At 39.1% G+C, this 15,916-nt stretch overlaps 1 protein-coding gene across 1 annotated transcript in view; it reads left to right on the top strand.

Moving 5' to 3' along the window:
* Positions 1-15,916, top strand: part of lmbrd1 (LMBR1 domain containing 1) — a 178,795-nt gene that overhangs the window by 100,451 nt on the left and 62,428 nt on the right. Inside the window, 4 exon segments of the mRNA XM_034184354.1 lie at positions 9,978-10,042; positions 13,613-13,715; positions 14,567-14,671; positions 14,827-14,976. Of these exon segments, the coding sequence (XP_034040245.1) occupies positions 9,978-10,042; positions 13,613-13,715; positions 14,567-14,671; positions 14,827-14,976 (423 nt within the window).

The raw sequence follows: 15,916 nt of genomic DNA, 5'->3' as shown, positions 1-15,916 counted from the left end.
GCAGAGGAAAGCGATGAATGCGTGTAATTGGTGATCCACAAATGCTGAAACTCATTCACAAATACAATTTCCAGTTTTACAAATGTAACTCCACATTACATGGTGGTGTTAGAACCAGGAACCTTCTGCACTGAAACCAAGTGCACTAACCACTTGGCCAACACTCCTAATAAAAACACCATAACTAAAACATACGTCATTAAAAAAGTTTTGTATATCAATATGTCGAGTGAAGCAGGGTGGTATGGGTTAGCAGCAGAGCTCAAGCAATGACAAAGCATGACCCAGTTCAAACGGTGATATAAAAAACATGGTTTTCACAGGGTACAGGGAGAATGACTTTGATGGTCATATGATGATGGTATATATGTGTTATCATAAGATGTTAATAGGTTTTTTCAATACATCTAGTTGCAGAATTGCTTAAAAGATATTTTGAAATCAACTGATGATTAAGAAAAGGACAGAAAGGACAAAGGGTAGGAATGAATAAGCTTCTTCCTACTCCCTTTTGGACACATTATGTTGACATTGTTCTTTTGTTTTTGTGTGTGATTTGTTGATTTTCTATGTTTGTTGTTTGTTTCTTCTTTATTTGTTTTGTTCATCATGCCCAAAATAAACTTTAACAAATTTCATTGAAATTTGTTAAAATAGGCCTTGAGTCAAGGAAGCATAAAATATACTTTGAGCTGCATGTTGATAAGGAATCATTTTGATATCATTTATTGGTGTCTATGTTTCTCCCTTTTTTACTTCATTGATACAACTAATATTTTTGGAGAAATTAGTGATATTAGCTAACAACAGTGAACGATGGACGTTGTGCTGCAATGCACCATGGGAGTTCTGGGTTTTTGAATTTTAAATGTTATTGAGGTTCAAGTTAGTTTAAGTGTTGTTAGTGTTATTGATTTATTGTATTTTGTAGTTCAGTTGGTTTAGTAACTTTAGTTAAATGTCATGTTCCCATTGCCATGAATGAGAACTATTGTGTGTTTGATGTCTTCCGCCACTGTCTTTGTGGGTGTGTAAAAATTAAAAATAGAAACACCTGCTTGTGGCAGAATGCAGAAAAGACAAAAAACTCTACATGTGTGCGTGCGTGTGTATAACTTCAATCACAGACAAACTGGGAAGAGTTGACATTTACTGTTTGGTATGCTTATGTATTTTGGTTCACGGATGAGCATTGCGAAAACAGAACGTTGATAGGACTACTATTCTTGGAGAAACTACAGATACTGGCTAACAACACTGAACAGTGGATGTTGATAAAACATTCTGGACTCACATGTCATTCCAGCAAGGGGCGGTAAGTCATCTGTATATTAAAAGCATGCATGCATGCATCCATGCGTGCATACATGGGGGCGTGATTATATTTGGTAAGTTTTTTGTAAATACACAATATAATTGTAAGTACACTCAAAATACATGGGTGACACAAGAATGTGAAAACACTTATTTCCATTGTGGTCTATTTAAAAATCAAATGACAAAATAGAAGTAATAATAAAATGCTGATGATAATAATAATAATAATAATAATGATAATAATGATGTGGATATGATATCAAGAACCTAAACAATTTATAAATGCATTAAGACAGTAAATTAACATTGAAAAAGGACTTAATTAACAGGAAATAAAAGGGTTGAGCTCTTCTTCTAAAAACTGTTGAGGTCTAAGGTTTTAAAAATATTCTGGACTCAAACACCATTCCAACTCAGAAAATTTTAATTTAGTACCACCCTTGAAAAAAGTCCGCCACCTATTTTATGAACACTACCCAATCTAGAGCTTGTGGATCCACACGGGCAACACGCTAGTTACTATTATTATTATTATTGTTAATTGCGAATGTTAACATTTTTTAGGCTGCACGCTTAATGATTTTTACATACAGTGCATCCAGAAAATATTCACAGTGCTACACTTTTTTCCACATTTTTTATGTTACAGGCTTTTTCTAAAATGTATGAAATTCACCTTTTTTTCTCAAAAAGCTACACACAGTACCCCATAAGGATGATGAAAAAATGTTGTTTTGAGATTTTGAAAATTTATTAAAATAAAAAACTAAGCCCCTGTCACACATTGCAAGAATGTGCAGGACCAAGCTGAAACAGCAAATATTACCATTATCGGACGCAGTCGGGAGGAAAAGAGGTGTGGTCAGCAGTGTCAGAACCCCACCAGATTACCTCGTCCACACCTGCACGATGGCATCCAAAGCGCATGTAGACAATTTAGAGGACAGACTGCTGTCAGACGGCCATACAAAGGCACAGAACACTGCTCATTATCCAAACGTCCTGGTTGGATCGGAGTGAGAGGCAGCACTGGTGTTTCTCGTACGCGTGAGTCCACAGTGCACGTGTGGGGCGAAATTATCACTCAGCTGTGTGTCGCATCAGTTGCAGCCTTTCCAGCGAATAATTTCTTTTTTCTATTTTGCTTACTTCAGAGCACAAACACAACTCTGTACATCGTGATGTCCGGTTGGATTGTCACATGGGATTTAATTTTTGCCATGGTTATTTGCAGCACACAGCAGCCAGGTGAGGAGGCTTTTCACCACAGGGCTGTGGTTGGTTCCTGTGCGCTCTGCGTTGTCCTGGTTCCATGCTGAAGATGAGTTTTATGTTTAGTAATCTTGTCATGGCCTGGGATACAGTTCCACGTCACACTTACTACACAGTTTATATGGTGATCAGGTTACAATATGCACATTACAGCGGTGAGATCCATTCAGCTTCGTGCCTGACGTGCGCTATGATGCATTACTGCGCATGAGACCACGGAGAGGCGCAGTGGCACATGTTACTTTCGGTTTGATTGTGCACTGTTCACATTCACTATATATAATGAATGTGTGTCACGTACATGTTATTACATAACATTTCCTTTGCCCTCCCTGGCCGGGGTCCAGTGGAGTTGGACATCCCACAACATGACGGCAGGCTTTGCTGTGACCGATCGATCTCAAAGCTCAATCAACCGCAATCAGATCGTTTCAGATGCTGTTTTGATGCTGTCAGAATATGTAGACTGCGATCAGATGATGCAGAAACTGCATATAGACTGCATCAAATGTGCGTTCCATCTTGATGGTGCCAAAAGTGTTTTGAAGCTGTGCAACACACTCGGGACAGCTGAGCAAATGAGACCAAATATGTAGATGCTCACAGACTGCCGTCCATAGGTCCACTGATTTTCCACTGATCATCTTTGAGATGTTTCTACAGCTCAACTGGAGTCCACCTGGGGTATATTCAGTTGATTGGACATGAATTGGAAAGACACACACCTGTCTACATATAAGGTCCCACAGTTGACAGTGCATGTTAGAGCACAAACCAAGCATGAAGTCAAAGGAATTGTCTGAAGACTTCTGAGACAAGATTGTCTCGAGGCACAAATCTGGGGAAGGGTACACAAATGTTGCTGCTTTGAAGATCCCAGTGAACACAGTGACCATCATTATCCATAAATGGAAGAAGTTCAGATCCACCAGGACTCTTCCTAGAGCTGGCTGGCCGTCTAAACTGAGCGATCAGGGAATAATGGTCTTAGTCAGGGAGGTGACCAAGAACCTGAAGTCACGCTGTCAGAGCACCAGGATTCCTCTGTGGACATAGGAGATCCTTCCAGAAGGACAACCATATCTGCAGTAATCTACCAGTCAGGCCTGTATGGGGCAACAGTTCATCTTTCAGCAGGACAATGACTCTAGGCACTCAGCAAAGATATCAATTGAGTGACTTCATGACAAATTGTCCTTCAGTGTCCCAGCCCATATCTGGAGAGGTCTGAAATTGGCTGTGCACTGACGCTCCCCATCCAACCTGATGGTGCTTGAGAGGTGCTGTAAAGAAGAACTGACAAAACTGCCCAAAGATAGGTGCACCAAGCTTATGGCATCATATTCAAGAAGACTTGAGGCTGTAATTACTGCGAAAGGTGCATCAGCAAAGTATTGAGCAAAGGGTGTAAATACTTATGTACATGCGATTTCTTAGTTTATTAATACATTTGCAAACATTAAAAAATTAAAATTCTTGTTGTGATTATGGGGTGTTTTGAGGAGAAGATTGAGGCAAAAAAATGAATTTACTCCATTTTGGACTAAGGCTGTAAGATCAAATGTGGAAAACGTGAAGCACTCTGAATACTTTCTAGATGCACTGTATAATACCACACATTATGTGATCAAAATAGGCAAAACTGTAACCTAATGTAACCTTATATTCACATCCTTGGCTTGCAGTAGCAAGTCTGTTGCATCACATAATAGTGAACAGTCTCCCAGTAGCAGACAAATATCCAGTAACTGGTGCGTTTCACAAAACTGATTTCCCCTGCCTATCATCTTACAATAAACATAACTCGCACTGTAGTCATAATAGTGAAATCATGGGTAGTTGCAGCTCAGCAGGTTTGAATGGATGTAGAACATACTTATCTGACATCATGTAGTACAAGGGAAACCCCTTTTTGAATCCTTGAGATGCCAATAACATCTCAAAAAAAGAAAGTACAATCACAATGGAGATTTGGAGGGAAACGATGCATAAATACTGAATGTATACTTCTAGTTTTCATTTTTCTCAGTCCATTGAGAATTTATAGACCAAGCAGCTTGGTCTGAGCTTCTTAGTCTGCTGCCACCGCAAAATGGACCTGGATAAGTGGCATGAATGATTATTTCTGTAGCAGTCAGCCACTGGTGTGGGATATTGAAGCGATTGGCTTGTTTTCCTCATGTTGTAATCCATTTTCATGTACATTCTGTATTTTCACACGTTATCATTCTCTCATCAGACGTTTGAAGGTGTCAGTACCTGTTTTTGTCTTGCATATGCACCTTCTACCTTCAAAAAAGTGTGCATCTTGTTTTATTGCACTGTAATTGTGCATAATGGATGCTTCATGGTAACCTTGGCTGATTCATTAACCACCAGCATCAGTGTCACCTAGTTTGCCTGGGTATTTGTTGAAATTAATGGCATTATACAAGAAACACATCTCAGGGATATACTGAACTCACAATAGTCATTGCATGGAAGATTTTACAGTTTTGCTTTTTCCCCTTTTCCTTCATGCATAACCAAAATCCCTTCAAGCTGCCATTACACCATTCCTCTGACTTTATTCCTTTTGCATTGTCTTTTGCATTGCATTTGAACCCAATTCCAAAATTTGGCCATTAGGTATTGCAACGGCCTTGCGTCCGTCCGTTCAGCTGTCCGTCTGTCTATCCTCAGAGTAAGTCTTGTCCTGTTACTGTCAGGGGTCTCCAAATTCACAGGGTACATTCTTGGGGCACAGACCTTCGACAAGTTCAAAGATGACTAACCTTGACCTATTTTAAGAGGTCAAAAGGTCACCATCTGTTTCCTGTTTTTATATTTACACGACTGAGGGTATTTAGCATGGTGTTATATTTACATTTCTAAAACTTTAATTGAGTTAGCAACATTTTTTACACTGTTATGATCAATATTACTTGGTTTGATTGAATATGATTGTAGTGGATCAAGTAAAACGTTTGTTTGAATTTAAAAAAGAGATTCTGACAACTCTCTCTCTGTAGATACTCTTGGAACATATTCAAAGTTGTGAACTTGTTCAACAATGTAAGGAGCCCTAAGTCTAGTGTAATGCTGAAATGATTAATTGCTTAATAATCGCTATTAAATTATTTAACTATTTTGATAATCTTTTTGAGTCTTTTTTTATGTCTAAATTTTGATTTCAGATTCTTAAACTTGAAATACTTTTTGGTATATTTTATGAGTTTCTTTGTTTTTATCTATCTGTTAATTCTTCTTCTTACTTATAAGGTTTTGAATAATCAGGTCCCATCTTAGCTTAGGGACCTCTTAGTACCATATCACCCCAATAGAGCGCTTCGCTCTCAGACTGCAGGCTTACTTGTAGTTCCTAGGGTTTTTAAGAGTAGAATGGGAGGCAGAGCCTTCAGCTTTCAGGCTCCTCTCCTGTGGAACCAGCTCCCAATTCAGATCAGGGAGACAGACACCCTCTCTACTTTTAAGATTAGGCTTAAAACTTTCCTTTTGCTAAAGCTTATAGTTAGGGCTGGACCAGGTGACCCTGAACCATCCCTTAGTTATTAATGCTGCTATAGACTTAGATTGCTGAGGGGTTCTCATGATGCACTGAGTGTTTCTTTCTCTTTTTGCTCTGTATGCACCACTCTGCATTTAATCATTAGTGATTGATCTCTGCTGTCTTCCTCAGCATGTCTTTTTCCTGATTCTCTCCCCTCAGCCCCAACCAGTCCCAGCAGAAGACTGCCCCTCCCTGAGCCTGGTTCTGCTGGAGGTTTCTTCCTGTTAAAAGGGAGTTTTCCTTCCCACTGTCGCCAAGTGCTTGCTCATAGGGGGTCGTTTTGACCGTTGGGGTTTTTCTGTAATTATTGTATGGCTTTTGCCTTGCAATATAAAGCGCCTTGGGGCAACTGTTGTTGTGATTTGGCGCTATATAAATAAAATTGATTTGATTTGATCTGCCAGTAAATTGTATATCTCTGGGCTGTGAAGAAAATATATTTCAAGGTGTCACCTTGAGCTTTGGAAAACAATGGTCAGTGTTTCACCCAACAACTATTCAATTTTTCAATGAATAGATTTTGAAAATAATCTTTTATTGCCGCACGAGTCAGGTGAACCTTGGCCTTACAGAGGAATTGAATCACTACATTCCTCTAAACATGCACCTACAGCTGTCATTACAAATTATAGCACAGGCCATATATTTTGAGCACTTGTACAAGGCTGATCCTCCTCAAGGATCTCGAACATTTCCAGCACCAGGGTTCTTGCAGTTGTTTCTGTAGTCAGCTCAAAAGTACCAAGTCTCAGTGAGATTGCAAAGGTGGTCAAACAGTTGAAGGCAGGAAACATCTCAACAGATTGCAAGAAGGGAACTTTTGAGGACAATGCTGTGATCTTTGTGGAATCAATGGATGTCTCCAATTCAGCACTTAACAAGCTGAGTGAGGAGTCTTGAGTATCTGGTTTTACGAGTTCATGGATGAAAACCTAACTCCGATCTTTCAATTTCTTCTTGGACTTACCTACCAGAAGTTTTTTTATGTGTTCAGAGTGACAAAATTGTTCAGAGATTCACTTACCTTGGCAAGGACATTAAGTTTCTGATGGCTTGGCCTATGAGGTCAAAAGATATTTGGGAAGATCTTATAAAGCCATTACATTTCTGGACAGACATATTTGGCAATGCCAGTATCTTTGTAGGAGAAAGAAAGTCCAAGTCTCCTGGTGCTTCAAGTCTTACTGTATAGTTGTGAGACTTGGACTATAACCTGTGACCTACAGCAATGATTGAATGTCTTTTGTACTTGGTCTCTGTGGAGCATCCTTGGATACTGCTGGAATGGTTTGTGTAAAGTAAGCTCTTACTTGGGGAGAGTCAGTTTAGGCATTCTACTTGCATTGTCATTGAATGTACCTGAGCGTGACCCAGCATACAGATGCCTCAAGGCTTAAAGAACCAAGTAGAAAAGGCTAAGGAGATGCTCATGTATTTAGCTGTTAGCTGGCTACTTTCAGGTGGTGGGGATGGACTGTTGGTCTATGTGGGTGCTTGCAAATGAGGACCCAAGGTGGTTCTGTAATAAGTTTTCTAAACTACACATTTAACAAATTTGTGTCCATATAAAATTCCCAAACAGCAAGGCACACTTCTTTTAGTTGCTATATATACTTACATCTTGCTACTCTGTATGTTGCAAACAACAATTTTACTTTTGTATATGTATAGTCCCCGGCTTTGTGATTGAAAAGGTATGAGATGAGTAATGTGACTGGCTTAGAAGGTACGGTAATGATTCATCACAACATCCTGCTATTTATATTTTATTTCAGCCAGGTCATGTGCATGCTGCCTTTGTGAATTCTGTTGCACATGTCAGTTCACATGCAACTACTGGTGATGTTAAAACAGGGTTACTGTGTTAATTGTGTTTTCTGTGAGGATTAGCTCATTTTGTCTTTGCTACTTCTCACTGCTGTACATTATGTCATCTTGCATAAAGGAGGGAGGGGTTCCGCGTTTTCATTCTTAATTGTTATTCCACATTCTCACTGCTGTTCATTTTCTAGTATTTGACAGCACTGCAGGCGTGCGCAAATGTCTTTGTGAAAGAGGGTTGGTGCTATGACAGTCTTGAAACTTAAATTTAAACTGTAATGAGTTTGGGAATTTATTTACTTTGCGCTCAAGCAGTGGTGTTGCATGATAATGCAAGCTATTGTGATTTCTCCAGAGCAATACCACTGATGTATGTCAAACACATTTCGTTGTTTTTCATATCAGCCACAGTGATGGGCTAATGAACATCTATGTTTGAAAATTCCCCTGACATGCTAAGAAATATGTGTTTTGATCTGACCAGTGAGTGAAGTAAAAGCACGTCTTCAGCAGAACTCTTGACCATCTCAATCTCACCTTCTCAAATGAAATCGATACAGGCCTCGTTTTCATGAAGGTGACCAGCACATTCAGTACCATGGTTGTTGGTGTAATTGTAGTTGTGACATTGAAATTCACTTTCTTGAGTTTTTGTGAACAAACTGAGTCCCCCCCCCCCCCCCCCCCCCCCCCCACACACACACACACACCACACTATTACTTGCATTCAATGTAATGGTACCTATTCCAGTCCATGCACAACATTTTGATATGTTTTAAGCATCCTTATTAATGTCCTGGCCTATCCAGCATTCTATAGAAATTGTTTTTTTTAAGTCCATGCTCTGCTTCTTTATCCGAGTCCACCCCCATAAATAATGAAATCTTACGATTTTTCTCTTCTCTTTATTTTGGATATTTTCTGTGCTACCGATTCATCCCTTATCTTTTGCCCTTTTATTAGTGGGCTCAGGTACATGATCATCTTTTTTTTATTTGTTTTTTATCCCTCATTATAATGTTGCCATGCTCCATGTTTGTCTGCTTTTTCTCAGTGTGTGTAACGTGTCGCTGTTTGGATTTATTTTCCTTTTTCTCAAGTTTGGTTCCTAGTTGTTGTTTTTTTGTTTTTGTTCTTTTGGGGGGGGGGCTTTTGTCTTGTTTTTGTTTTTTAGAGCCACATTCCGCTGTTCTGTTCTGAGTTCTGTTGTCTGTCAATTGTTTCGAGTCTTTGTCCCTCATCTGCTTATATCATATCCAAATTTCTTCCTTTCCTCTGTACGGAAGGCTTTATCGTGCTATATTGTAAACAGAGTTGTCATTTGCTCATAGCTCAAAATACCTGATGGAATCTACAGGTCAGAGGTCATTCCTTTTGCAAAGTTTCAAGAAAATAGGTTTGATTTACATACTGCAGTTTAATTGATGTTAATTTTAAAACTGTGACATTATGTGACTGAAATGTAAACCTAAAGTTTTGGGTCTGGTCTGGAAAAATGTCTTTGTTTTGGGTGAGTCTGGATAAAGGGGTGGAAATAGGAAATGTATTATTATTATTTTTTAATTGGCATTTTCTGCATGCACTAATTTTAACAGGTTTGATTTAATGTGCAAATGTATTCATTTATTTACTTTTTATGGAGTGGTGCATTAGCAGAGATACACATTCTAATTACCATTCTGTTGCTTTTTTGTTTATCACCCTCTTTTACCTCCCTCTGTTCCATCTCCTCGCTTGGTCTGGGATGTGCCTTTGCTCCCACCTGTCACCTTTGGCAGCAGTGCCATACTGGTTGACAAAGCCATATGGCCTCTCTTTGACAAAAGCAACGGCCAAAAAAGGTTACACTGTATGTGGAGCTCCAGTAGATGCCTTTGAAAACATACTTTTTATTTCCTACTGGTGTTCAGTCATTGTTATGAATATGACTATAACGGTTTCCTGTCGCAGTGTGTACACACCACATTATAATGCATGTTCCTCGAAGTATTTACTTGTTTTGTTTGTGTTTTACAGGTAATCTTGGGTGTTTTCTTCATCCTGGTGGCTCTGCTGCTCATCATTTCTCTGTTCATTTCAAAGTAAGTTAAAATACTGTAGCACTGAACAGTTATTTTGAAAATATGAAATTATAATTCTTTTCACCAACAATCCATTTTTGATTTAAATTGCAATATTTTCCAGTAAATGAAATTGTGTGGGTGGTTTGCAACTACCTGCTGCTCAGTGACAAGAACAGTGTGGCTTTATGACAAAGCAGTCAACCATCAACCACATTTTGGCTGTGCGGGTACTCAAGTGTGATTTTTGGCAATGATTCTTTGCAGCCAGCACATTTTAATTTTGCAAAGCAATCAGTTCAGTTCATCAGGCAGCTCTTTAGGACATTTGGAGAATTTGCTACACAACATAGTCAGCCTACACTATACACTGTCAGTGCTGTGTAGAGTGGAGGCAGAAATGCTAATTTTCTCAGTGAAAACTGGTATTCTTCAGGGATGTGTTCTGGCTCTGACACTGTTCAATAATTGCTTGGATGGGGGCAGGGTTGTGGAAACCACAGACTTAGTTACTTTTCTTGATGAGGAAAGATCTACTGACCTTGACTTCATGGATGATCCTGTGATCTTTGCTGACTCAGTGGATTCCCTGATTGCAGCACCTGAGAACCTGAGTGAGGAATAGGACTATCTGGGTTTACAGTTGTCATGGATCAATGCAACGATCAAGATTTCCTGGAATAGGGTGTCAGAAATATATCTCTGTGATGAAAGTGTTCAACTTTTAGACACATACACTTTTCTTGGCAGTGACATTCATGTCTCTGGACCCTCAGCCTTTGAGGTTGAGAGACACCTGGGAAGAGTTTGGGGTCACTGACAGGGCTGTTTCACGATGCCGATATGTTTGCAGGAGAACAAATGTGTTTACGCACAATATTGTGGCATACGCCCGTCTCCACGCTCATGTTCACATGTATCAAAAGGAATATAACCGTGGAAATGTGCGGTGCGTCACGCAAAATTTCTATCTGACGTATGCACATTTCGACAGCTATTGTGCCACCTCCGACACATGGAGGTGATGCTGGGAAATGTTAATAGTGTGAAAACAAGTCATCAAAGTGATGTGACATCAGAGACACACTGATGAACATTTTACACACCCACGTGTTTGTGGATGGATATACAACCCCAATTCCAGTGAAGTTGGGACGTTGTGTAAAATGTAAATAAAAACAGAATACAATACAAACATACCACTGTCCCAGTTTTTTTGAAACGTGTTGCAGGCATCCATTTCAAAATGAGCACATATTTGCACAAAAACAAAGTTTATCAGTTTGAAAATTAAATATCTTGTCTTTGTGGAATATATGTTGAAGAGGATATGTAAATCATTGTATTTTGTTTTTAGTTACATTTCACACAATGTCCCAACTTCATTGGGATTGGGGTTGTAAAAGCATGAGCAAAGTGATGCGTAAAATGACACTAACAGTGGCTGCATTAGCGTCAGAGGACCATGCAATTGGTGCAATCTGACATGAGCGTGTATTCGTGGAACGCAAGGATTTACTTGCAAATGAAGATATTTGGCTCATAAACCGATTTCATTTACCAAAGCCACTGTTACTGGAGTTACGCACAGAACTGCGGACGGCCCAGAGCGCAATACAGCGAGGAGCCGGGTCGTTGTCTGTGCTCACACAGCTGCTGACCACGCTGCGCTTCCTGACAACAGGGACATTCCAATGTGAGCTGGCTGATCAGTCAGGAGTGTGCCAGTCAGCCTTGCGCCGAGTCATGCCAGCTGTGTGGAACACAATTATCAGGTACATCACATTCCAACATTACAGTGCATTTTGCAGCGAAAGCCGGTTTTCCTAATGTAATCAGAGCTATTGACAGCACATATTTTGCTATAAAGGCATCATCACATGAATTTGTTTTTAGTTGTTGTTATTAATATGTTTTCTTTTTCTTAACTAGAGAACTTCTTAACAAGCCCCCCGACTGTGTTCAGTATTTGTCAGTAAAAGCGTGTGTAACATTAATGTCACACACCGTCAGCCACCGCGCACCTAATACCTTTTTATTTTAATGTGTGCGCTGCTGTGACCTCAGCATTTACACGCACGGACATGCTTATTTAATGTTCTTTTTACATTACAGCGACCTGCATGAGAGAACAGTGACCGAGCCACAGCTTTCATTGTTTTTGCACATTGTCTCTAAAAGCTCTTTAATTTTTACACACAACAACACAGAGACAATGGCGGATGCTATCAAACACACAACACTCTACACTATGGTGCCGTCACCACGACACAACCAAACTATTTGAATACATTGACATCTGGGTTGGGGTTGACATCAGGTTGGGGTGTGGCCAGGGAGGAGTTTGGTGCGTGTGCTCGATTCCACGTTCAGTGAGATGTACAAACGGAACATTTGTGGATGCATGCCTACGCACACTTTGATACATCTGAATACTTTTGTGCTTATGCCAATTTCTGGGTTTTGGAGTACGGCAAGTTTCATTAGGAAATCCACGCATTTTTTGTACATGAGGTCCCTGGTGTTGAGGATCCTGGTACTTTGGTTTTACTGTATGGTTGTGAAACTTGAACATTCACCAGTGACCTAAGGCACAACCGGATGTATTTGGTAGCAGGTCTTTTCTGAGAATCTTTGGGCACTGCTCGAATGACTTTGTATCTAACAAGTGGTAAGTTAGGGAGATTACGATGGGCAGTATCACTTGCATTGTGAGGGGATCACCTTTGACATTTTGACCATGTGGAGCTTTTCTTTGGGCATGATCAACCACACAGGTGCCTCAGTGTTGAGTACCCCAGTGGCTGGAGAAGGCCAGTTGTTTGCATATTAATTCTAAGGCAAAAAAAAAAAAAAAAAAATTACAACTGGATCTTTCGGTCCTTCTGGTGTGTTTTATACAGTTAACTTTAAAAAGTGAACATGCTTTTATTCAGTCAGATTGAACAGTTTATTTCACATGTGGCAAGATATTTCTGAAATATTATATATTCCTTGTCAAATGCGATCATGTTCAACTGCTGATGTAATACAGACAGAGCTGTGTCTAGTGCTGGAGATAAAGTTTGAGTTTTTAGATTTTCATCTTAAATCAAAAGTGTTTGACTGGTTTAATCCTTAAGCTGTCATTTACTCAGCAAAAATAGGAAGCTGTTAACTGTCAGTATGAAAAGCTGAGATATATTCACTAAGTTGTTTTATGGAAAGCAAGAGCCACTATCTGTGGGTCTTTTGAAAGGAGTGGAAAAAAAAAGATGTTTCCACCAACATTCAGTTCTGTGTCAGACACTGTCAGTGAAAAGAGCTACAGCATGCAGACAGAGAGCAAAAATGACAAACAGAAGTTAATTTTTAGTTTGGATAATTTCACAGTCAGCGTTCATTGTCTAATCACAGTTCTTATGGTTTGAAAATTGAATTCTTTCAAATCAGAGTGTCAATCTTCAATTGATTAATTGTTCAGCTTGTGCAATGACAGTAGACGTATGACGGTAGGCCACACAGTTCACATACTTCTAGCTTTCTTCATATTGTTAATGCTCATGGAGATGATTGCTCTTATTAAATGTTTATTTTCTTTGTTTGTTTCAGTTTGGACAAAGCTCTTCATTCTGCAGGTATCAGCTCTGGATTTATAATCTTTGGCACCAACTTAACCAATCCCCTGAACGAACTTCTATTAGCCTTACAACCTGTGAGTATTTCTCATATGTCAATGTAAAACAAGAGATGAAAAAGATGTGGCATGAACACCTTTAAGTACGTTTAGTTTGCTTTACCCAATAATTTAATCATTTTTGGAGTATGGATATCAAAATCTGGGAACAGCTTCCCAGAATTTAGTTTTGCTCCAGATTACTGTCACATGTCTGGAAACCCAAGGAAACACCCTTTCTTGATTTTAGTATTCTGCACTACAGAATGGCAGTGGGGGAAAATGACTGACAGCTCAAGCCAATAAAGAATTACTTTCTACATAGTAGAATTGATTCACCGTCTACAGCTAGTATTTATAAACATGGGCTAGCTATTTAAACCAGTATATAAGTGTGGCATACCAATGATGAGGTGGTGTGTATATATAGAGGTTTTTTTTCCAGCCTCATGTTAAATCAGACTGTTGCAGGATACAGAACTTTTTTTTAGCTGATACTGATGTTATATGCTTTGTGTTTTTTTTTTATTATTATTATTTATTTAATACAACTTTTTATATAATTGATTAAAGTAAAATGGCACACCTTTACCTTTGTGCATAATAGGCTGTTGCACTAAAGCTTGTGTCTGTCTAAATCATTAAGATTAGAAATGCAGTCTTTGTGTCTTGGTGTGTGACTCCTGTGCTCCCACTGTCGGCATCATAGATGTGCTTTATATTGTTTGGCCCAGATAACACGGCGATGATAATAACAGCTCATTAACAGCAAGGCAGCATTAGGTCACTGTTTATGCTGCATGTTTTGCCACAGAAAGCAGAGATGACTTTTATGTGATGTGTCTGTGTAAGAGATGTATTGTAGCTGACCTCTGTTCCTGCTATCACAGGTTTTCCCCTTGGATTACATCCTGATCACAGTCATCACTGTGTACTTTGTACTCACATCAATGGCTGGCATTCGCAACATGGGCATCTGGTTCTTCTGGATAAGGGTACAAATAGCCTGCACGTCTATACATTTGCTTGCTTTTTGCGATTATAGGTCACTGTTTTTAAGTAATATTGAGAAATAATGTTTTTTTTTATAGATGTAAAAAAAAGAAGAAAAATTGCCGCTAGACGTGTGTTGTTTTTGTTTATTTTTCAGCTGTACAAAATACGACCAAAGAGAACCTGTCCACAGGCTCTTCTGTTCCTCTGTATGATTCTTCTCTTGATTGTTCTTCACACCAGCTATATGATCTATAGCCTTGCTCCACAATATGTCATGTATGGCAGTCAAAAATATATTGTACAGGTGAGGAAACACTGACATTTCCATATAACTCAGTGCACTCACTCAGCTTAAACCACTTGAGTAGAACTGTGTTTTGATGCAGCATGGTCTCTACAGGCTTTTTAAATCACTGTCTGTCAGTCTATACTGTGTGCACAATCTGCCCATTTATGCATGTACAGTTTCACATTTACTTTGACTATAATGTGATGTAATGTCTCCCAAGTCTCCTTTTTTATGTACAACCCCTGGCAAAAATTATGGAATCACCGGCCTCGGAGGATGTTCATTCAGTTGTTTAATTTTGTAGAAAAAAAGCAGATCACAGACATGACACAAAACGAAAGTCATTTCAAATGGCAACTTTCTGGCTTTAAGAAACACTATAAGAAATCAAGAAAAAAGATTGTGGCAGTCAGTAACTTAATTTTTTTAGACCAAGCAGAGGAAAAAAATATGGAATCACTCAATTCTGAGGAAAAAAATATGGAATCACCCTGTAAATTTTCATACCCAAAACTAACACCTGCATCAAATCACATCTGCTCGTTGATATTAACCCTATGCCATGACATTGACCCTATGTGTCTTTTTGTAAGGAATGTTTTCACAGTTTTTGCTCTATGGCAAGATGCATTATCATCTTGAAAAATGATTTCATCATCCCCAAACATCCTTTCAATTGTCCAAAATATCAACATAAACTTGTGCATTTATTGATGATGTAATGACAGCCATCTCCCCAGTGCCTTTACCTGACATGCAGCCCCATATCATCAATGACTGTGGAAATTTACATGTTCTCTTCAGGCAGTCATCTTTATAAATCCCATTGGAACGGCACCAAACAAAAGTTCCAGCATCATCACCTTGCCCAATGCAGATTCGAGATTCATCACTGAATATGACTTTCATCCAGTCATCCACAGTCCATGATTGCTTTTCCTTAGCCCATTGTAAC

The sequence above is a fragment of the Thalassophryne amazonica genome, chromosome 13 (assembly GCF_902500255.1).
Source record: "Thalassophryne amazonica chromosome 13, fThaAma1.1, whole genome shotgun sequence".
Classification (NCBI taxonomy): Eukaryota; Metazoa; Chordata; class Actinopteri; order Batrachoidiformes; family Batrachoididae; genus Thalassophryne; species Thalassophryne amazonica.
This window is presented reverse-complemented; position numbering and strand designations above follow the sequence as displayed.